The 24,149-nt window shown below is 37.6% G+C and overlaps 1 protein-coding gene across 1 annotated transcript in view; it reads left to right on the forward strand.

The window, feature by feature from the left end:
* The window catches only part of MYO3B (myosin IIIB), a gene marked incomplete at its 5' end in the record, with an annotated part of 464,298 nt that overhangs the window by 430,738 nt on the left and 9,411 nt on the right, over positions 1-24,149 (forward strand). Inside the window, 3 exons of the mRNA XM_081260604.1 lie at positions 9,574-9,680; positions 10,055-10,101; positions 10,913-11,079. Of these exons, the coding sequence (XP_081116730.1) occupies positions 9,574-9,680; positions 10,055-10,101; positions 10,913-11,048 (290 nt within the window). The 3' untranslated portion in view covers positions 11,049-11,079. The remainder of the gene's footprint in view (positions 1-9,573; positions 9,681-10,054; positions 10,102-10,912; positions 11,080-24,149) is intronic.

Raw genomic sequence — 24,149 nt, forward strand, 5'->3', positions numbered from 1 at the left:
ACTAAAGAGGAAATTAGCTGGTATCAAAAATAATAATAATAATAATAATAATACAGGGAATGTTGAATAAAGTAAAAAACTGTTTGAGAGGTAGATTGATGACAGTGTACTCACCTACAACATGCTAATTTTTAAAATATCAATACCAGTTAGCCAAGGAGGCCACTCATCCATCATCCCACCACATAGGCAATGACCTGTTCCACCCACAGCCAACACTTATGAAGTTTGCTGCTGCTTGCTCCTAGCTTCAGAGGAACCCTAGATCACAAATGGTTAATAAATGTGATGGGCAGGGAATATTCAGCCTCTCAAGTCATCAATGAAAAGCAAATAAAAATATAAACATGTTGCTATTTTTGCAGCTACTGAATTACTAGATTTCTTTATATAGATCTGTCCCATGCTGGTGAGGACTGTCAAAACAGGTCATCTTAAAAGCAAGAGGCAGAATAATATTTTGCTACATACTTTCTGGATGACAAATGGAAAAACAAATCAAAAGTTTTAAATATATGCATCTTTCTTGGTCAATAGTTTTGCTTTTAGAAATTTATCTTAAGAAAGAATGCAGGTTTGTCAAAGATCAAACTATAAATACATTCCTCAAAGCATTGTTTATTTTAGAAAAATATTGGAAACAACTTCTATACCCAAAACAGGAAATTATATAAATCAATTATGATTCGTCCATTAAACGAAATACCAATGAACCATTAGAAATTATGACATTTAAACTCTTTCTAGAAGACTTGAGAAACTTGTCCCAGCAGTTGCTACTATTTTGAAAAGAGAATCAGAGGGTCAAAAACATTGGACTTTTCATACTTCATTTATTTGAACATCATGTTCATTTATTACGGTAAAAAATAAAATTCTAAAAGATACTATTTTAAAGAAGGCTAATAGCATGGAAAAAAATATTCATGACTTTATCATTAAGTGGGGGCAAAAGTTGTAACCCAAATTAAATGGATGGCTGATTTTTTTGGTTCAAAATTGAATACATAGTCCAGAAAAATACCAAACAGACCCTTTTTAAAAAAAAAAATACTAAAGATCTTTGCTTTTAAAAGGCTGATTTCATTTCCCTCTTTGGTATACTGCAAGTTCCTAAGGTGTCCCAGGATAGGAAAGGCCCTTTTCCTATTAGAAGCCTTGACAACAACATCCTGAGTCTGAGAATCAAAGGGTAGGCTGCAATAAATGGAAGAGATCTAAAGAAAAACGGGGAATAGTCACCATTCATTCATTCATTCATTCAATCATTCTTTGTTGAATGGGTACCAAGCCCTGAGCTTTGAAACGGTTTTCTGAGAAAGTTCTTGCCACCTCCCTAACTAATAAGTAGAAAATTCCACATTGACAGTTTATAACTCCAACATCTTCCACAGGCACTAATTTAACTCAGGATTGTTTTCTTTGTAGCAATGCTGCAATTTTGAAGAAGATTGTTCATGACATAACATGGCAACTGGGAAAATTTGTAGCTTTCCTTTCATCTTAGAAAGCAAGATCTGAATTACATGCACCCCAAGAGAAAATCTGTCTTTCTGGTTGTGTGTGTGTGTTTGTGTGTGTGTGTGTGTTTTCCAGAAGCCCATTGAACAAACTCCTTAGTCCCCTGTGAAGATAGACTTGGTGAGGTGAAAACTGCTGAGAAAGTCTCAGTAAAACAATATGCATTATAACAGAGGCATAGATCAGAGTTTTGAATCAGGAATCGTGAGCTCTAGCCCTGACTTTGATGGGAGAAATGGAGGGACCTAAGCTTCCTAGTCCTCTTGTCCCTCCACAATGAAAGCAAGGGGCCAAACCCCAGAGGCTTATTCTCCCTATGTCATGACTTAAATTTAGAAATCTGATAATTCCCCCTTATCCTCCCTGTGAAGGCTCTGAAATAGCCCATGCCTCAAGGCCTATCAGAAACAAGTCGTGTTGCAACACATTGGAAAGATCCTTCCTTAGACTGCATTTGTAAAGTAGTATAGATTAGCACTGACTTTCTGCCAATGTGGTACTTATTGGGAAGGAAAGATTTAATATGGTCAACTACCATCATTCTCAACTCTGGTTGCCCATGAGAAGCACCTAAAGAGATTTTTTAATATAAAAATGTTGTTGTCCAAGCTTTGATCTGGGCATTGGTATGTTAAAAGTTGAGTAACTGGTATAGTATAAAAGAAATCCTCCATTCAGATATTGAGAAACCTGAATTCCTAGTTGAGCTTTGCCTCTAACTTCTGTGTAATCTCTCAATCTCCTTATGCCTCTGTTATCTCAGGTTATTTGTCCTTCCCAAAATGAGATGAAGTAAAGAAAAAGATTCTTTACAAAACATGATTTGCTACCTCAAGACAAAATGATAGGGGAAGGAGGTACAGAGCCAGAAAAGACAGATCATCTGGAAGCTACTAGTGGAATCCTCTGGAGAACCATGTAGCATGGGCCACTTTTTGGGGGGGCAGGGGGGAGCCCAGCTGACAGCTGGGTTATTGTCACCTTCAAATGCCCTGAGAACCAGGGTCAGAGAAATTATGCACCTCCCTTTATGCAGAATCAGCAGAGCTCTGTGAATCAATTGTGTAACACTAATCCCATTTAATGCCCCAGGAGTATATCTGGTAACCCCTTATGGGATTTGCCATATGTAAATCTAGAACACTGAGCACTCTGTTTGCTTCAAGGAGATGTTTTGCTTGGCAAGTGACCCTGGGAATGCCTCATCCACAAAGTGGCAATCAGATCAGCAGTTATACTATCCAGAAGATATCCATGCCGATTGAGGACCCACAGGGGGTGCCAGAGATGGTGGCCCTCCCAGGGGTTCTCTCCTGCATCCCAGGGCTCCTACTCACTACCTACTCATTTCTCAGAGACCAAGAACCCATATCGTCCCACCAAGCCAGGGAATGTTGGGCTGCATGTCCCATCCTGCTCGCCCTTATGACCTCTTGTACCTGCAATCTTGCTAAGAAACTTACCAAAACTGGTATATCTGTGCCAAGTAAAACATTCAGTTTTAGAGGACAGTGTAGGGGAGAGTACCTGTAGCCAAAATAGCTGTAACTCAGCAGTCAAAATGGAGCAGTGGAAGTCATTTTCTTAGGATCGTAGGAGAGAACAAAAAGCCTGAATTGTGGTTTAAAATTGTGCCTTTCAAGGTGCCAAATTTCTAGGTCTGAACCTTAGAAAAACAACCCATCTTTTTTTAACATAAGTATATCTCAAATATGGCATAAGGGGTTACCAGATATACTCCTGGGGCATTAAATGGGATTAGTGTTACACAATCGTTTGCTACCAAATTTAACTGGGTGTCCTGTGTTTTAAGTGGCAACTCTAGCTTGGATCTACCTGCATGTCCAATACAGAGAAAAGAAATATGGAAGTTCCAAACCCATTGTTTGAAGTTATATAACAAATTGACTGAATTCAGTTATTTATCTCTCACCAAGGCTTAGACAAGAGTGCAGTCACACAGTGTGAGGATTTGGGGTTCGGGAATAGGGAGTATTAAGTTTCCCAGTGCTCTGAAATGCTGTTCAGATTTTTTTTTTTTTTTGCTTTTCTTGAAGTTTAGCTTTAGTTTATTGTAAAAATCTATAACTCAGAAAAGAAGGATATGTTGAAGATCTCAAATATGAATTCAAAAGGCACAGGGATTCTTGAAAAAAGAAATAGACCTATGTTAAGTACAAACTGAGATTCATGACATAATAAACTTTAAAAAGCTCAGTAGGGATGCAGCAACCTATGTATCACAAACTGGAGAGTTTGTTTTGGCTGAAAGACACTTATGAGAGATGGAAAAGTTGCTTAGCTCTTGATATTTGTTGTGAAGTGGCACTTGAGAAGGGATGAAATCTGTGAATTCATGATTCACTGTTTACTGAGACCCCTCCCCCCATTGTCTTTTGAACTTTGGAGTCATTAATAGAGAAGTAGTTGTAATTGTTTTCATTCAATTCTTTGTTGGGGTCACTGAACATCATTCAATATCTCATTTCCTAACTATAACTCAACATACAGTCATTCCTTGGCATCTGTGGGGGACTTCACTAAGACCCAACAAAAACTAAGTTCTGAGGATGCTCAAGTCATTTATATAAAATGCCATAGTATTTGCATATAACCTATGCAAGTCTTCCCATACACCTTAAAGCATCTCTAGATTACTTATAACACCTAATCCAACATTAACTGCTTCGTAAATAGTTGTTATGCTATTTAGAGATTACTGTCAAGAAAAAAAATCTGTAAATGTTTAGTAGAGACATAATCTTTTTTTTCAAATGGTTATGAGGTTTGGGGTATAGCTCAGTGGTAGAGCCTATGGTCAAGTGTGTGCTTAGCATACACAAGATCCTGGATTCAATCCCAAGTACCAAATATATGTCATATTATGTATATGGTATGTATTATATATTTCATATTTATATATACAATATATTATGTGTTATACATATTATATTTGGTTCTGGGAATTGAACCCAGGGCTTCACACACACACACACACACACACACCACACACATATATATTTGTGATTCATGGATATGAAATCTGCAGATACAGAGATGATTATAAATGTTTCTCTGTCTCTCTTTTTACAGACCATCTATATTATGGATTTAGACTTTTCTGGATATTTATTTTAATTGTTTTTATCTTTCTGTTGCATTTCCTTTTATTTTAGTTGTACAAGTGTTCATCATCTGGAATATTTGACTTTATATAATTGAACCCATCCTTGTCACTAATATCTCCTTCCACAGTGGAAATAAATAGTCTTTCTCTTTCTAAAGTTTGTATGGGAATGTCTAAAATGTTTAACTGTAGAGCTCATCTGAATTTTTTTGCTGGATGTAAAAATCAAGAGGTTCGTTAAGAAAAATAAAGATTTAGAATTTTTTAAACAACTAATTTGGGTTCAGCAGCACTAGCTGCTACCTTCTCAAGACTCGAGGTCCTCTACTAGAGTGAAAGCAGGGACTTTGTCTTATTTCCCTTTGTCTTCCCCCACGACATTCATCGAAGTACCTTGCATATAGGATTAAGTGTTATCATATCTGAATTTAATTTATGTATTTTTCATACCAATATCAAATTGTTCCAACAGTATTTACTGTTTTAATTAATGTATTTTAATTTTATTTATTTATTTATCTATTTATTTTTGGTACAGGGAATTGAACCCAGAGGCAATTTACTACTGAGCCACATCCCCAGCACTTTTTATATTTTTATTTTGAGACAGGGTCTCACTAAGTTACTTAGGACTTCATTGAGTTGCTGAGGCTGGCCTTAAGCTTGCAATCCTCCTGCCTCAACCTCCCAGGTCGCTGGGATTATAGGTATGCACCACCAAGCCCAGCCCAACAATATTTATTACATAATAACTTTTTCCCAATTATTTATTTGGTTGCTTAAAATTGGTCATGTATCAGTGACATTTAGATTTTTTTCCCAATGGCAAAGTACCTAGAAGTTGCAGCACTCCTTGCAGAATGTCATGCCATGGAGATATTGAACTTAAAAAAAATAAAAATTAAAATCCAGTGCTAAACTAGGCAATCAGTTTTGCCAGATTCTAGTATAGTGTAGATACCATATGATCACAACAGTTCTTTTTAATGAATGTGAGATGTCTTAGAATTGATAAAATTCTAGCCAATAACTTAATTCCTTCCAACAATCAGGAGAATACCAGCCCATGGGAAGAGTAAAGTCATCCAGAGCAAAAGTCGAGAACCACATCTTATATTCAACTTTGCCACTTGAAAGAATATAAATAAAAGCCTCTGATCAAGTGTAAACATTATATAAAGTCCAGCTTAACTGGGCTGAACTCCAGCTGAACCCAAAAACTATTTTAGATCAGTCTTTTGAATTGCCATGGATAGAATTCCAGCAATATTAGAAGGTCTAAGAAAGAGCAGATGTCAGACCTCTAGTGCCTGTTCACACCAGCAACCCGACCTCTGGAGACTTCTGTTCATTAATCTCTAAATCAGAAAGGAGACGACATAAGGGTTCTCACACCTACCCCCACACTACCACCCTTCAGAATATGGATGTTGCAAAGCTAACAGGAAGTAGGTGTGTTGGAACCATTAAAAGGAACCCATATTAGTTCTGACAAAGACTGCAACAGACCGGGCTCTGTACCGTGTTCCTGAAGACAGGAATGTTTGTGAAAGCTGTGGAAACTCTGGGAAAGCAACGGGGGTTTGCTATGTTAATTAATATGTTTTCATGGAGCTTCTGTTTAGACTTTTGGCTTTAAAAGTTTCTTGTGAGACAATATGCTGAGGTTAAAAACACACACACAAACACACACACACACACACACACACACGAGGTGTAAGAGATCTAGGGTTGGGTCTTCATCTTGCCACTTGATCTAAAATGAGCCATTCAACATTTATGAGCCTCAGTCTTTCTGTTGAAAAAAAAAATGAGTAGTCAGATGAACAGCTTTTAAAATCTGTTGTCTTTTCCAAACACAGATATGTTCAAGAAAATCAAGGATTAATGTTGTCCAAATATATATATAATTATGTATATTATATATAATTGTATGTTCATTACACACACACACACACACACACACACTTACACAATTCAAGAAAAATCAAGATACAAAACTTTATACTAACTAGGCATGGTAGTGCATGTCTGTAATCCCTGTGGCTTGGGAGGCTGAGGCAGAAGAATCACAAGTTCAAAGCCAGCCTCAGCAACAGCAAGATGCTAAGCAACTCAGTGAGACCCTGTCTCTAAATAAAATACAAAATAGGGCTAGGGATGTGGCTCAGGCTCAGTGATTGAGTGCCTCTGAATTTAATCCCCATACCGCCCCCCACCAAAAAAAAACTTCAAACACTTAGAAAACAGATAATTTGCTATTTCCTATGGTCCTTGCCTAATAGCTCTCTATTTAAAAAATTCCCCCAAACATAAAAACAATGCTTCAGGACAGTGGAATGTGCAATGGTTTTTTGAATAAAACTCTAGGAAGAAAAAAAAAAGCAAAAATAGACAAATGAGATTAAGCAAACTAAAAAGCAAAGGAAACAATCAGTCAAGCAAAAATACCACCTACAGAATGGGAGAAAATACTTGCAAGCAAACTATACATCTGACAAGGGATTAGTGTCTGAAATATATAAGGAACTCAAAACACTCAATAGCAAAAAAACAAACAAACAAACAAAAAAAAACCCCCGATTTTAAAATGGGCAATAGACTCAAATAGACATTTCTCAAAAGAAGATGTAGAAAAGGTCATCAGGTATATAAAAAACTAAATCAACATTACCAATAATAAGAGAAATGCAAATTAAAACCACAATGAGATATCACTTCATTCAAGTAAGAATGGCTATTCTTTGAGATTTTTGTTATGTTTTGGTTTGGGGTTTGGGTTTTTTGGCAATACTGAGCTTGAGCCCAGGGGTGCTCTAACACTGAGTACACATCCACAGCCCTTTTTATATTTTTTTATTTTTTAAGCAAGGTCTCACTAAGTTGCTGAATCTGGCCTTGAACTTGTGATCCTCCTGCTTCAAGCCTCCCCAAACTTTGGGATTACAAGCCCTGCCAAGAATGGCTCTTCCTAAAAAGACAAAAAGATAACAAGTGCTGTTGAGGATGTGGAAAGAAAGAAACACTTATACATTATTTGTAGGAATATAAATTAATGTGGTCATTTTGGAAAAGAGTATGGAGTTTCCTCAAAAAAATTAAAAATAGAACTACCATGTGATTCAGTAATCCTATTATTTACCCAAAAGAAGTGAAATGAGTATGTTGAAGAGACATCTACCCTCCCATGTTTATGGTAACACTATTCATTAAGCCGAGAAACGGAAACAACCTGAGCATCTTACCAACTGATGACTAGATAAAGAAGATGTGGAGGCCAGGTGCCAGGGCTCATTATTATAATCCCAGCAACTCAGGAGGCCGAGGCAGGAGGATTGCAAATTCAAGATCAGAGAACAACTTAGACCCTGTCTCAAAATAAAAAAAGGGTTGCAGATGTAGCTCAGTGGTAGAGCAGTTACCTAGTATGTGAAAGGCCCTTTGTTCAATCTCCAAGAAAAGAAGGGATGAAAGGAAGAGGAAGGAGTGGTACATACTCACCTTGGAATACTATTTAGTCATAACAGAGAATGAAATTCTGTCATTTGCAACAACACAGATGCAACTGGAGATAATTGTGCTAAGTGAAATAAGTCAGGAAGAGAAAGACAGGTACTGCATGATCTCACTCATATACAGAATATAAAAATGTTGATCTCATGGAAGCTGAGAGTAGAATCTTGGTTACCAGAGGCTGGGAAGAATAGCAGGGAGTCAAAGATAGTAAAAGGTTGATCAATGGGTACTGAGTAATAGTTAGGAGTAAGATGTTCTGATTTGCCATCCCACAGTTGGAGGACTATAGGTAACAGTAATCTACTGTACATTTCATAAAGCCAGTAGAAACAAAGTTGACTCTTTACACCACAAAGAAAAAGAAATGATAAATGAAGAGATAGATATGTTTAACCAGATGGAAACGTTACATGGTGTATATGCAAGTACGGAAACAGCCCATGGTACCCCATTAATATGTAAATTTTAATGGTTTTTTTGTAACTATTAAGGATAAATTTAAATTCCAAAACAGAGTATGTAAAATGTACAGGGAAAAGAATCCCCCAGAATTTCCTTCAGTAATGAAAATCTCTATTGAAGCTTAAAAGAAGATTCAAAATACAGATCTCTAACTCTTTTAATGAACAATTAGTTCATCATAAACACCCTGTTCAGGACACACTCTCTTCCTCACGGCGCTGGGACGCCCGCAGACAATGTTCTGTGACGGTATCTGTGAGTGTGAGTGTTGGCGAGCAGTTAGAACTGCTGGATCTGGATTCAGATATACGACCAAAAGGGCAGCAGAGTCCACAAAAATCATTCCCTTGGGAGGGGAATGAATCAGAAGTTCATCTGACACGTGGTTTCCTAATCTCCAGTGCACTCTTGGTCCAGGGTTCTTAAATCAAGACTAACAGGGAGAGGCTGCTCCATGACATGGGATCACCCTCCTTCCCCTCCTAGACACATTCTACAGAAACTGCATGGATCACTGGTAGTGTTCAAAGCACTTTGGTAAATACTAGCTCAAGCTATTTTCCCCCAAAGTGTATCCCACCAAAAGATTTGCTTCTCATCTTCCCAAGAGTATGTGTGCTCCAGATGTCTTTGAACTCTCACTGTAGGATGTGGTGCAAACAATCCCAGATTGCCATGGTTGTCCTAATGGAGTTATCGCACCCAAGGCGCTCTCCTCGGCAGAGGCTGACCACCAACCTCTCCCTCACCAGTAAGGACACACCAATTTGCTTTCTGTCATGCCAGACTGCTGATTCAGATCAGAAATATGAAGGCAAAGTTACAGACCGCGCCCATTAAAACAGGTCGTGGCTCCTCCTGAGTGCATTTGTCTGAAAAGCCATTTTTCACTTAATTCCCCCCACACCTGGGACGGCTTACAGTCAAGTGTTGCTGTCTGGTTGCAGGTTCAGAAGATGGTCTTGCACAGAAGCAGCGAACACCTCGCCGACGCTGTCAGCAGCCCAAAATGTTGAGTAGCCCTGAGGACACCATGTACTATAACCAGTTAAATGTGAGTTCAAAGTGGCCATAAAGCTGCTTCGCTGGCTTTGTTTCCAGTTAATAATTCTGTTATTAATACCTGTTCCAGCCCCTCCAGCCCCACCCCCACTCTCTTATGCTCTCCTCGTGAACATGTGCTTAGGCTCTTTATCTGTTGCTTTCATGTCAGGATGTCTGCCTTCACGGTGAATAATTGATGTGGTTTATCAAAGACGAGCAAGATGCATGCTTCATCAGGCTCACTTGAGCCCTTTGATCAAAAAAATTATGCTGTGACTTCTGATATTATCAGCATCTGCTTGCATTCAACACAAAATCACTTTGAATTAAAAATTAACGACTTGCTGCTTTGCTTTGACTGTGTGTTCTTGGCCCTCTCCACAGGGAACTCTAGAATATCAAGGGAGCAAGAGGAAGCCAAGAAAACTTGGGTAAATATCTGTCTTCTTAGTTCTAAGCAACTGTAAACAGAAGGGGTCCTTTGTGATATTACAGAAAAGGCAAAACTTTCCAGAGAGGCTTCTAAAAATATTCAATCCGGATATTGCCACTGTTATTGACATTGGAAACGACTTTTCACAGTAGCAAGTATACAAAACTTGAATCTATTTTGTCCGGAAAGGCTGAGATTGTCACCTAAGGGCAAATGTTATTTCTCCTAATTATTCTAGGGAATTGTACTTTCTTCATAATTGAAGACAGGTAACGGGTTGTATTAAATTCTCTTTCCACAAATAAGAGGATTCTTCTGAGTGCAAATGGGCTGCTTCCTGCTCGCATTATCCTACCCTGGGCCTTAAAACATGCACAAAAGAAAATTTCCCCCAATGGAGAAAGAGAGGACAGTAAGAAGTTAGCTTGTAGCTCATCTGTTGTTAGCATCTCTACTGAGAATCGCAGGGAAGTAGATAATCGGTACTGTTTTGAGAACTGGGTGAGATCAGGAGAATTTTTTCAACTAGAAGAAACCAGATGAAAATAAGCAATTTAATTACATAAATCAAGTTTCAAGATGATCATAACATCTAGATAATACTAAAATGGACCCCTTGTCAGTACATGACCCAGAAACAGAGCCCCCTACCTCTGTTCTGTGAGACCTTGTGATACCTAAGTGCCCTCCCCTCCAGTGTTGGAACCCAATCCCATTCCAACTTCTCACACAACTTTGCTGCCTCCGGGAAGACTATGCCATTTGTTTGCTTTTTCTGATGAAAAATCCTCTTCATTTCTTTGTTGCAGCCATCTCAAAGTGCTGGATGGGGAAGACGAATACTACAAGTCTCTGTCCCCAGTGGCTGGTATCCCTGAGAACATCGCAGCCCAACTTTTCTTTTTTTCTTCATCCTCAAAGGGAAATTATTTTGCTCAACACTGAGTTGCACTTCCTGGCCCCAAATCTGCCCAAGGTAAAAAGAGTCGATAATTTATTGTTACCGAACATGAAGGCTTCTTTGGATGCACAGTCTGTGCTGAGCCTGGCTGAACCATTCACATTCCTAAATATCTCCTTCTGTCTTTATTGTTCTCTCACATCTGTTGTGCAGCCTGAGCTGGGCAGTCCCTCCTTTTCTCATCCCGTGGGTCCCTGTGGGATGCTGTGAACACTTGCACCACAGTAATGACAGTTCATGTCCCCAGCATCTAAGAAGGTAGCAAAGTCTTAAAGTAGGCGATCATGCAGATAAGCTGCCTTTGATTTTTTTCCCACCAAGTCACCTTTCAATCCATGTAGAATCCGCCCCTATAGAGGTCTAGGAGTCCCCTTCCTGCTCCTGTCTCTACCCGCTGCCCCCATGGGGCTTTTCCACTCCTCATGCCTCCCCTGGGGTCAGGGCTCCACTTCTGAGGGCCCCACATCCTGGAGGAGTTCCCTGAGGTCTCCTAGCACAGAATAATTTTCTGTGTTTCAGCACAAAGGCCTAAATCAGATTCTTTCTACAAGGTAAATGAACACCTCTCTTGCTAATTGTTATGTTGAAAAGCCTTCAACTCTCTATTCCTCAATGCCAAGACACCCCCATCACTCAAATAGTGAAAGGGAAAGAAAACTTAGACCTGTCCAAGTCTGGGGCACATCATTTTGTAACTCCACTCACTGGTCAGCTGTCTCCACTTGGCTGGAGTGGCTGCGGGGGGAGGGATCTTGTCCATCTTTGTGGGCATAGGAACCCAGCACAGTGTCTGGCAGAATAGACACCAGTGCATACAGAATAGATGGAGAGACTTCATTTGGTCACACAAACACATCTGACAGAACAGTTACTTTCAATTATATGGTATATGTGATTGATCAGTCTTACATCATAAGCTGTTCTTTTCACTCAAGGTTGAGCTAGTCCTATTATAATGATATCATATGATATATTCTAATACTTAATATGATTCAGTATGACATGCTTTTTTGACCTCCTCTATGTGAAATAATATAAGATTGCTGTGTGATTAAAAAAAAAACCTATAGGATCCTTTCTCAGAGGTTCTTAGCTCTAAAATACTTAGCAGATAGTATGCATTGGGGTATCTAGATTTTGAGGGGAAAAAAAGAAACCCTGAAAGATATAGAAAAATTGTTATCAGAGTTTTTAAAGAGAGGGTATTAATAAACATTTTATGAACAGAAATAGTGAAATGCCTTTTAAAGATCTCAGAAATTATAGTTTTAAAAGGAAAAGAAGTTATAGTCAATTTTTCAATAGCTAAATTTTACATTTAAAAGATGATTCTTGGATTTTTTTTTCAGCTCTTCACCCAAAAGGCAATGTTTATAAGAAAAAAAACTACCTTTATTTCATTGTTTAAGAAATAATGCCTCAGGCAGGGTAATAAACGAATGCTTTTAGAAATTTCACTTTTAGCATTGATTAGTCTATTTGTGGGGGGTACTGGGGATTGAACTGAGGGCACTTAACCACTGAGCCACAACCCCAGGCTCCTCCCCTGCCCCTTCATTTTTTTTTTTTTTTTTTGTATTTTATTTAGAGATAGGGTCTCACCAAGTTGCTTAGGGCCTCACTAAAGTGGTGAGGCTGACTTTGAACTTGCAATCCTCCTGTGTCAGCCTCCCAAGCCACTGGGATAAAGTGTGCACCACCATGCCTGGTGACTGATTAGTCTACTTTCAATTTGATAAAACTAGTTGTTTTTCAGATGTTCATAACTTTCCACTTGTCCGTGTACAATGTAACTGTAAACCTGCTTGTTTCTAATTAAAATGTCTCTATAAATAAAGTTAAGAAGAAAGTAATTATAAGAAAGTAATTATAAAATCATAATTGAGAAGCTCTGTAATAATTAAGCAGTGATACAGCTATAATTCCTGTGAGTAATTTGGAAACAGTGGTCACTATCGGCTGCAGCATAGATAAGACAGACTGTAGACATTATTCTTGGGTTATTCATAATGCCACAAACTCAAAAAGCAATTCCTAATTCAAGTAGATGAGAATAATACATCCTGGAAGCTCATAACTGTCTTACTAGATTTATCAAAGTAATACACACAAAAAGCAAAGGAAATAGTGGAAAGCAGTCTTCTCCACAGTCCTCACCAGAAACCACCATTTAAAAGATCATTTCTAATTCTAATTTTTCTAATGGTTTTCACCATATCTCTAAATGCAGTTATGTGCCATGTAATGACATTTTGGTCAACAATGGACTGTGCGCACCCCTGTGGAACAATAGGCTATATCATAGAGCCTGGGTGTGCAGTAGGCTAGACCATCTAGGTTTGTATAAACACACTCAATGACATTCACACAACAAAATCAACTTATGACACATTTCTAAGAATATATCCCATTGTTAAATGACATGCAACTATAATTTGCTTCTACTTTCTTGTTTCGTCATTAAATAACATTAATTCTCCCTCTTATGAATAATGTAGATTTTATTTCAGCCCCCCCTTATTTCTCCCAGTACTAATAATTTTAAATTGTTTTTGACTTTGACCTCTTAAACTTTAACTATATAATTAAAATTTATGTTTCTGTGCTGTCAACTTTCAATGGTATCTCTGTGAGGATACCTAACATGAAGAAAGTCAGCAGGCTGCAAGACCACTCAGGTCACACAAATAATTCTGGACATAGAACATTTTTTAAAAGCTTCACTGCAGACCCTTTGGTGCTCATGTTCTGAACTTCTCTTTTGTCCATTTGGCTCATCTGCAGATACACTTCCATCCACTTTCATCTAAGTTTCTTTTAAAATATAATAAATATACCAAAAAAAAAAGGTGGGGGGCACAAATCCTAAGATTCGGCTCCATGAATTATTACAGAGTGAGCATCTGTGTAACAGCCCCTCCAGTCTAGAATAGACCACTCTGAGCATGCTAGAAGTCTCCCTGCTGATTTTTCCCAAACATTATTCCCACACCTCCCTCAAGGTAACCATTCTCCTTGCTTTAAGTGTAAACACTTCCTTGATTTTTCACACATACGTGCAGCTCTAAACACTATTTAGGTTTTGCCTCTTATAGTTAGGTTTTCAGGACTTCAGACAAATGAAAGCATGCAGTGAAAGATTTTGTTAGTTCTTCTTTCTTTCATTCAATGTACTATTGGTGAAGTTCATCTATGTTGTGAAATGTAAATGTATTTCTTGTATTGTTCTAGACTATGAATATGAAAATTGATTTAGCTATTCTGCTTTTTTAAATAATTTTACCTCTCTTTCTTTGGTTTTTGATGCAGATCTCTACAGTACAGCGTAATTTTTCTTTTTCTTTATTTTTATTTTATTCTCTTTTTAATTAGCTATTCTTCTTTTAATGAGGAAATGGTAATCGGTTCCATTTTGGGGCTATTTTGGAAATTACTTCCATAAGCATTATGTTTGTCTCTTAGTATTGGCATGGTTTTCTGTTGGCTACATACCTGAAATTAGAATTGCAGAATGTAAGGTATGTGTTTCCCTACTTCAGTAGATAATGTCAAACTGTGTTCCAAAGTAACCCCACCAATGTATAATCCCACCAGTTCTGTAAGAGTCCAATCACTGATCCGCATTCTCCCCAATTCTTGCTATGACAAGTCCTTTTTATCAAAGCACTCCGATGAGTATTTAGTCAAATCTCACTGATTCTAGCTTACATATCCCTCATTAAGAGTAATATTGAGGGCATTTCATGGCCAGTTCAGATTACTTCTTTTGTCACATGTCTATTTTTAATTGGATTGACAATTTTTTAATTAGAAGCAAGTATTTTATAGTCTCAGTTATGCATATTGCAAATATTGTCTCTACTAGATAGACTGCCCTTTCAGTTTCTTCAAAAGTGTCATTGATTTAAAAAAAGTGTGTGTGATTTTAAAATAATGCAATTTATCAATCATCTCCTTTTTGATTAGTGCTTTTTTATGGCCAGTTAAGAAATCTTACTCTACCCCAATATCACAAAGATATTTTCCAATTCCAGAAGATCCTAAAGGAAAATATCTTTGGGATCTTCAACTTACCTAGACTGATTTTGTGAATGGTGTGCAATAAGGGTCAACTTTCATATTTTCTATATTCAACTATTCAGCCCCATTTAATGAGATTAATGTGATTCTCTTCTACTGTTTTAAAATTCCATCATTATATAAATCAAGTGTTCATTCTCTTCTTTTTTTAATATTTATTTTTTAGTTCTCGGCGGACACAACATCTTTGTTTGTATGTGGTGCTGAGGATCAAACCCGGGCCGCACGCATGCCAGGGGAGCGTGCTACCGCTTGAGCCACATCCCCAGCCCCAAGTGTTCATTCTCAATTCTCTATTTTATTCTGTTCTCAATTTAGTCTGTTCTCAATTCTCCATTTTATTCCACTGATTTCTTTTTTATCCTTGACTTAATTTCTATGCCCTTGTAATACAGGCCTCAGAATATGTCCCAGCAAGTGCCCCATCATTTTTGTTTTTGTTTTCTTCTCTAAGAAAGAGACTTTAAATATTATAGAATCAAAATAATGGGAAAAAAAGCTGTTGGAATTTCTTTGGTATTATCTTTCCAGTAATGCCTGGAAAGTCCATGAATATGGTATATTCTTCCATTTGTTTACTCCTTCTCTTCTCCCAAAAATGATTTATAAATTGAAGAGATTCTGTTAGTTTCATTCCATGTACCACATGTAACTTGATGTTATTTAAAATGTTTTTAAAAGACTTTTATTTTCTCTTTTTTGCTGTTAATATGGAAATGCAATTGATATTTTCCATTTGAGATCCAGCAATTTTGCTAAATTAATTAATTCAAATAATATATCCATAGATAATGTTAGATTTATATATATACAATTATGCCATATTTAATAACTATGGGTTTTTTCTTCCTTTCCAATCTTTATACCTGTTTCTTCTTCTTCTCCTCCTCCTCCTTCTTCTTCTTCTTCCTCTTCTTCTTCTTCTTTTTTTTTTTTTTGGTACTGGGGATCTAACTCAGGGCCTTGTGTATACAAGGCAAGCACTCTACCAACTGAGCTATATCCCCAGACTATACCTGTTTCTTCTTGACTTACTGCCTGTATCAGTTAGCTATCGTTGCTAGGTTGGATGAATATTTCTGCTAATTTTAGCTAATATAGCCAAGGCTCACTTTTGTGTCTGCAATTAGGTCAGCTCTGCTGCTTTGATGACTCTAGCTGATTCCTCTCATGTCTGGGACCATAGCAGAGATAACTTAGCTAGCTTGATTCTATTCTACTTGGTCTTATCCTCCAACTTGCTCTTTTACCCATGGCAGTGGCAGAATCTCCTCAAGAAAAGGGGTGGCGTGGAGAGGGAAAGAAGAGTTGTCTCTTGAGGATCAGAGCTGATACATTGTCAATTCTAGTACATTCTTTATTTAACTTTTTAAATTATATTTAGATGTTGATGGGCCTTATTTATTTGACTGATTTATTTTTATGTGGTGCTGAGAATCTAACCCAGTGCCTGACACATTCTAGGCAAGTGCTCTACCACTGAGCCACAACTCCAGCCCTCTAGTACATTCTTTAATCAAAGCAAATCACAAAGCCAGCCCAGATTCAAGAGGTGGACAAATAGAATTCATTTCTTGAGGGGAGGAAATGCAAAGTCAGTTATATTGCAAAGAGCAGGAATACAGGGAAAGACAGAGCATTGGGACCATCATTGTAATCAATCTTCCACACTTACCTGGGTATGATTTCCAGTACACAGTAGATTGGGAAAGCTAATAGAAGACACTTTTGTCTTTTTCCCAGTCTCAAAGGGAAAACTTTCAATATTGTACTAATAATTATGATATTTGGTTTTGTTTTCTATTCTTAAAAGGATTTTCTCCTTAAGAGTCATTGAATTTTATGAAATACTGTTCTCTATATACTCAAATAATCCTATTATTTTCTCATTTATTTTGTTAATGTAGTGAGTTACATTGAACTAACCTTGCATTCTTGCAATAAATCCAACTTTTTCATGTTTTATTATCCCTTTATAAATCATTGGAGTTATCTATGCTCATGATGAGATTAACATATAAATTTATTTAATCTCTTATCTCAACTCATATCCCAATTTGTCTTTTGCTGGAAAAGTTTGTATAAAAATGACATTAATCCTTTCTTGAATTTTTTTAATTACTTGGGGAGTGATATGTGACTTCATTTTTAAAAGGCAGTGTTTTAATTATGATTAATAAATAACATTTAATAAGTTAAGATTTAATGTTCAGATTTCATCTTACTAAGATTTCATGTTTACTATTTCTTCTTCTATTTGTTTTGATAAGTTTAATTTTTCTAGAAATATTTTCATTTCGTCTACATTTTCAAGTTTGTTTAGAATCATTTGAAATATCTCTTATGATATTTTTAACATTGTAGAACCTGTAGTGAGGTGCCCTTTTTAATTTGTGATACTGATTATCTCTTATCTTTTTGTTGTTCAGGTCTACCTTAAATGTCTATGGCCAGAAAACAAATTCAGTATGATTTTAAGCATTTGAAATTTGTTGAGATGACAGAGTAAATCATATAATAAACTTTGTAAATATACCCTACATAGTTAAAAATTAATTGTATTCTTCAGTCATCTACTACTAATATGTAGTGGGTTTATTGGCATCTCTATGCTTACTAGTTTTTGATTGCTTTTTCTATAAATCTCTTATTAAGAGAAGCATTTTGTTGTTGTTTGTATGTTTTGTAGTCCTGAGGATCAAAACCAGGGTCTCACACAGGCTAAACAGGTGCTTCACTGCTTAGCTAAATCCCCAGCCCAAGAGAGGATGTTTAAATTTCTAATAGTGATTATAAATATGTCTATTTCTCCTTTTGTTCTGTCAGTTTTTCTTTCATGTATTTTAAGGCTACATTATTAGATTTATACTTGTATCATTCTCTCACGGCTATGTGTATGCTTGAAAATTTAATATTAGTTGGTACTTCTACTATCTTGCTAAACAATTAAAGAATCAGCACTATCTATTTCTATGTTTGCGTGTGTGTGTGTGTGTGTGTGTGTGTGTGTGTGTATGTGTGGTGCTGGGGATTGAATCCAGGGCCTTGCACATGTGAGGCAAGCACTCTACCAACTGAGCAATATCCCTAGCCCAATTGTGTTATATTTTAATTTTAAACAGATTTAAAATTTTACAAGAAATTATGATTACCATTTTCATTGTTCTCATTTCTTCTCACATCTCTGACTCCTATTCTGGGATCTGTTTTCTTCTGCCTACAGAGTGCTCTTTAGTGTTTCCTTTAGCATGGGTATGCTGCTCTAAATTTTTGTTTAACAAAAATGGGCAATTTCAGGGCTGGAGTTGTGGCTCAGTGGCAGAGTGCTTGCCTGGCATGTGTGAAGCACTGGGTTCAATCCTTAGCACCACATAAAAATAAACAAATAAAATAAAGGTATGCTGTCCATCTACAACTACCAAAAAAAATTTTTTAAATGGGCAATTTCACTGGTACTCTCTCCTGTACTATTCCCACCAGCTATGCTAAGTAGGCAAAAATACAGATGGTCAGCTCAGAGTGGTCATGTTACTGACCACACACAGCAAGCTGGCAGAGAGGAGCAAGTATACAAATCCAGGTATGTCAGTGTCCTACACCTTGCTCTTTCCAGGAGCTAGTAGCCTGCATTTCAGTGTCTTTAATGGTTGCTGATAGTGGACTGAAATCTGCCTGGGGCCAGAGTGACCAAAATGTAGTTCAATATAAAACATGCTGATGCTTTCATCTAATTTTTATCTGAGAATGGTAACAATTAACATGAATTAAGTACTTACTGTGTACCAAGGCCTGGCTTTTTCTCATTGATCCAGTTAACCTCCACAGTAATTTGTTGGATAAATGCCATCATGATTAGTACCATTTTTATAGGAAACTGAGGTGGGAGTCGTTCAGTAACTCATCCAAAAACACCCCCCCCCCCCCCCCCGCCAGGCTGGAGTGAGGATTCGAGTCTGTAAAGTTGGGCTCTAGAGCTTTCTGGGAAATAACTCTAGGCTCTGCAGGTTTGCTGTGGGGGTGTAGAATGCCTCCATCAAGAAAGTTGTGGGGAGTCCAGAATGGATTACCAGAAGCTCCATGGAGGCAAAATTAGAAATGAACTTCAAGTTTCCAGAGTATTGGTTTATGAAACATGAAATGATTGGAGGTTTTGAGGCAGTGTGCAAGAATCTAGATGGGTTTGCAGAGAAATTTCTGACTCTTGGTGACAGTGAACAAAACAACAGGGAATGCAGGGTGAATACTCTGGGTCTCTCTGATTTCTTATTATTTAGCATCTTTAGTTTCTATGCATATAACATGTCTGTGTGATTTAATAACTTTTCTTAGCCAATTCACATCTTTTCCCCAATACTAATACATACAAGTTATGATAAGAAACCATTTTCTCAAGCACCACAGGATCCCCAACTTCTCAAAGACCTCAGCAGATATTCTTAACAACTAACACAGACACTTGTATGGTTTTGGAGCAGCCAATCATTGTGCTTGCAACTCAGTGCTTATAGATTCTTTCCAATCATGTGACCAAATATCAATCCAACTGAGAGTTTAAAAACTGTCAGAGCTCTCTTAAAAAGTGTGATAGACATTATCTGTGTATCTCATATTTTATATTATATAGCTTGAAATGGAGCTTGGATCTGTTAAAAAATTCATTTACTCAATTAGTATGTATAGAATGCCTGTGTCTATGCCAGAGATTGGGTTAAACTCATACTCCACCATACATGGAACCCTTATATTATTTTATGTTTCTTTTCTTTCTGCATTCTTGCTATAAATAAGCCACACTAGACAATTCTCCGATTCTGCTGATAAATGCTGAGCTGTCCACTTGATAAGGTTTCCACACAAAGATCACAGGGAAAAAATCACTTCCTGCAAGGACCTCAGGGGTATTACCCACTTTCTCTTAATGGTTTTGGCTCCAGGGGGTCATATTGTCACATCACATTTAACCAATCCCATTTTCTCAGTGATAGTGCCCACTTTTTCCCATTCCATTTTTAGCTGGAAAGGAGCCTGCTATTTTCAGCTTTTAGGATATACAGGAAAGAACCAAAGGGGTTGAGGTCACAGAAGTCTGTCTGTCCCACTCAATTCCATAGGGCTGAAAGAGGTCTTGGGGGCAAGAGCCACCTCTTCTTCTTCAAAATATGAGACAGGTGAAAGAAAATTCTGAGGCCTGCCCCAGCCCAGGACAGGTCAAGATAGTGACAGCTAAAACAGTGTATATCCAAAAGCCTCCTCATGGTGTACCAGAGCCACCAGTCCTGCTTGGTGGAGACCTTTGCCCTGCCTACCATACGTCGTTGGCAATCAGAACTCAGGAGGTAGGTAAGGGATCACCCCTCTCTTAGTGATTCCCTTGCACAACAGGTTTGAGAACTTCTGTTGCAAATCTTCATGGATAAATTTACACATTTTTAACTTTTAATGGACTAAAACATTGATTTAAGTACTGTGGGAAACATTGGGGTGGAGTTTATTAAAACTCAAGACCTTAAACTATCATGTTGAGTGCCAAAAATTTACCTTGGAGTGGGTCTCTGAATTTCTCTCTTCCCAAATTCTTCTCTCCAGCTCCCCTTTCTCTGGACAAAGGAATGGTCCCTTAGGGCTAAAAATTAATAGCAGCAGCAGTAAAGACTGCGGGTTAGATGCAGAGCAGGACTAGGCATTCGATCTAAGAAACTGTCCTTGAAAAGATCAAAGCAGAAGGCAAAATATTTAAGTTTCTGTTGTAAACATTTCCTCTCTATCTATCTATCTAAATCACCTATAATCTGTAGAGATTAATAAAACTGGAAAATTTAGCCCTGAAATAAGAATTTCCTTCTAAATTGTTCTGACGTTAAGCTTCTTTATTTTTATTTATTTATTTTTATACTACTAGAGATTGAATCCTTTTATTTTTTTTTTATTTATTATTTTGAGACAGGGTCTCACTAAATTGCCCAGGTTGGCCTTGAACTTGCAGTCCTTCTGCCTCAGCCTCCCAAATCACTGAGATTACACGGTTGCATCACTGCACACTCCTAAATATCTTGAGGAGTCTACAGATATGGCTGCTGTTTTCCCTATTACAAGAAGTAGGATTTTTCCTCAGTCTCTCTCTGCCACTTCTGGGAGCTGCCTAAACAGATTGACACTCTGTGTTCTCTTTTCTCCTCCTCCTGACTTTTGTCCCATATTAGCGACCCCACCATCATTGGCCAGGCTTACTAGCTTACCTCTGATCCCTACGCTCCTTCCATACGCTCTGCCTGGATCTAGACACAGAGATGAATGTCCTTGCCCTCCAGCTTCGTGCCATCTGCAGGGGACAGCAGTTAAAGATATCTAAACCCCCTGTCTATTTCCAGTGGGATCCTCTTGGCCATGCCTCAGTGCCTTCTCTTTCTCCTCTCTGCCCACCATGAACTCTGCAGTTTTTCTCCTGGGCCCTTTACTGTTTTCTGGGCACTGTTTTTCCCACACATTACTGAAAACATTTTGCAAAGGAGAAAGAGCTTCTTTGGTGGGGCATTAAATTAAAGAAAAGACATTTGATGAAGAAATCCTTTTAAATAAATTTTTAAACTATGTACAAGTTTTACTTCGACTTTGAAGAAAAAATATTGTTGGCTTCATGGTATTATTTTGAAGTAACTAAGGTAGCTTTTAATTACACAAAAATAAAGGGGAGGACTTGGTGCGGTAGCACATGCCTGTAATCCCAGTGGCTCCAGAGGCTGAGGCAGGAGGATTGCGAGTTCAAATCCAGCCTCAGCAAAAGTGAGACACTAAGTAATTCAGTGAGACCCTGTCTCTAAATAAAATACAGAATAGGGCTGGGGATGTGGCTCAGTGGTCAAGTACCCCTGAGTTCAATTCCTGGTACCAAAAAACTAAAAATACAAAAGGGGAGAGATAAATAAGAGAACAATGTTAGAGTAGATATTTACCTCTCTCTGTTTTCTGGCACCAAACAGCTAAAGCACAGTCTTACCTAGTTCCCTCCTGTACTAGAAAATGCATGTTTGTGTTAAACCAGTTATATACATGTATATAAGTATAGTAAAGTGAGAAAATTAAGTAGAGATTATGCAGGAACTAATTGAGCATGAACTATTGGTTAATATCTGAGAGGGGAAATATTAGGAAGAAAATGAAATTAGACCATGCAGGAAAGCTGTCTTTAATTAATGTTTTAACTCATTCCCACCCCCAAAAAAAACTACATGAAAAAATATTAAAATGTAAATAGAGAATTTTGCCTACTGAAAAGAGAAAACAGCCCTCCAGATGGACAGAAAGGACATACAAAGCCTAAACATGGAATATTACTCCAGAGTAAATCAGTCCCCTTTTACTATCCTTATGAAGGAAAATAGCAACACCATTTCTGCTAATATGGCCAGAGTGGCCACACCAAAAAAAAAAAATAGTCTTAGTGTGAGACCTTGGAATATATGTGAGTCATTTATTTTATTTATTTGGTACTAGGGATTGAACCCAGGGGCACTTTACCACTGAACTAAATCTATAGTCCTTTTTATTTTTATTCTGAGACAGGGTCTTACTAAACTCCATAGGGCCTTGCTAAGTTGCTGAGGCTGGCCTCAAACTTGCCATCCTTCTGCCTTAGCCTCCTGAGTCACTGAAATTACACATGTTGCTAAATCATTCATTTTAACAAGGATAGGTGATCTGTCCTGGAAATTCCCCAGATTTTAAACCAGATCATCAATTAACCAGGAAATATTTAACATGTTGTTGCTATGTGTGGAACATGTAACACAGTGCCTTGGCATGGCAAAGACTTGGCACTGTACGCGTAATTTAGAACATTCCATCACATTTATCATCTTTTCCAAAATGATTTTTTTCCTCTTAGTCATTCAATGTCATTCATTTTTTAGGGGTATCTAGTCCTACAACAACAGTAGATTTTATGTCCAATCTATCAGCAGGCACTGGTTTTAAAAAGCCATAGCACTAAGACATTTATAGAATCAGATAGGTTGCAAATGAGTCAAATTCAGTATGCCCTAGTCTTCAGCTTTCCCTTTGATTGGTTTATTATTATAGTGAAGACATAGAGGCACATACCAGGTGTTCAGGACTTCAAAAGTATCAGAATGAAAAGTAAAAGATTTAACCCATTATTGTCTCTTGTACTCCAGACTGGCTTTTTCCAAATGATGTCCACAGGTCCCCCAAGTATTGGGAGGACAGAGGAAGCAGACAGATCTCTACCTGTTATTCTTATGTGTCATAAGTTAACACCATAACTCAGAGAAAAGAGGAAAAAGCCTTTAGTAAATAAGATAAAACCTGCTAAACTAGAATTCTTTAATTAGACAGAGCACATAAGACTTTCAGTGGTTTAAATAAAATTCCCTCTGAATCGTCTTGATCAATTCATGTGGTGATGGGGGGGGTAGCTCGATGGTAGAGTGCTTGCCTAGCAAAAGCAAGACCTGGTCCTCAGCAACACACACACACACACACACACACACACACACACACACACATACATACAATCTTATTCATGAAGTCTGATAAACTTTCTCAGTTGTTCCAAATTAAGTTATCAGGAAAACAAGACCTGCCCTCAGAGGCTGAGTCTAGCAATTCATTCTCATAAAGGGGTATATTTGCTAGTTTGTAATTTAAGTCTACTATGAACTAAAACATTTTTATTAATCACTTAACTTCTTACTAGTGTTCATTTTATATCAGATGATATAATTTTGATTAAATAAAGTATGCTTTTCTTTTTAAAAATTATTTGCCAGGTGCTGTGGCACATACCTGTAATCTCAGCAACTCAGGAAACTGAGGCAGGAGGACTGCAAATTCAAAGCCAGCCCTAAGGGCCTTAGTGAGGCCCTAAGCCATTCACTGAGACCCTGTCGTGCCCCTGAGTTCAATCTCTAGTACCAAAAAAATAAAACATAAAAATAAAAAGTATATTACTTAGGCCTTAAACAATGTCAGACCAACTGTCTACAGAG

This window comes from Spermophilus citellus, assembly GCF_964194105.1.
Source record: "Spermophilus citellus genome assembly, chromosome: 11".
NCBI lineage: Eukaryota > Metazoa > Chordata > Mammalia > Rodentia > Sciuridae > Spermophilus > Spermophilus citellus.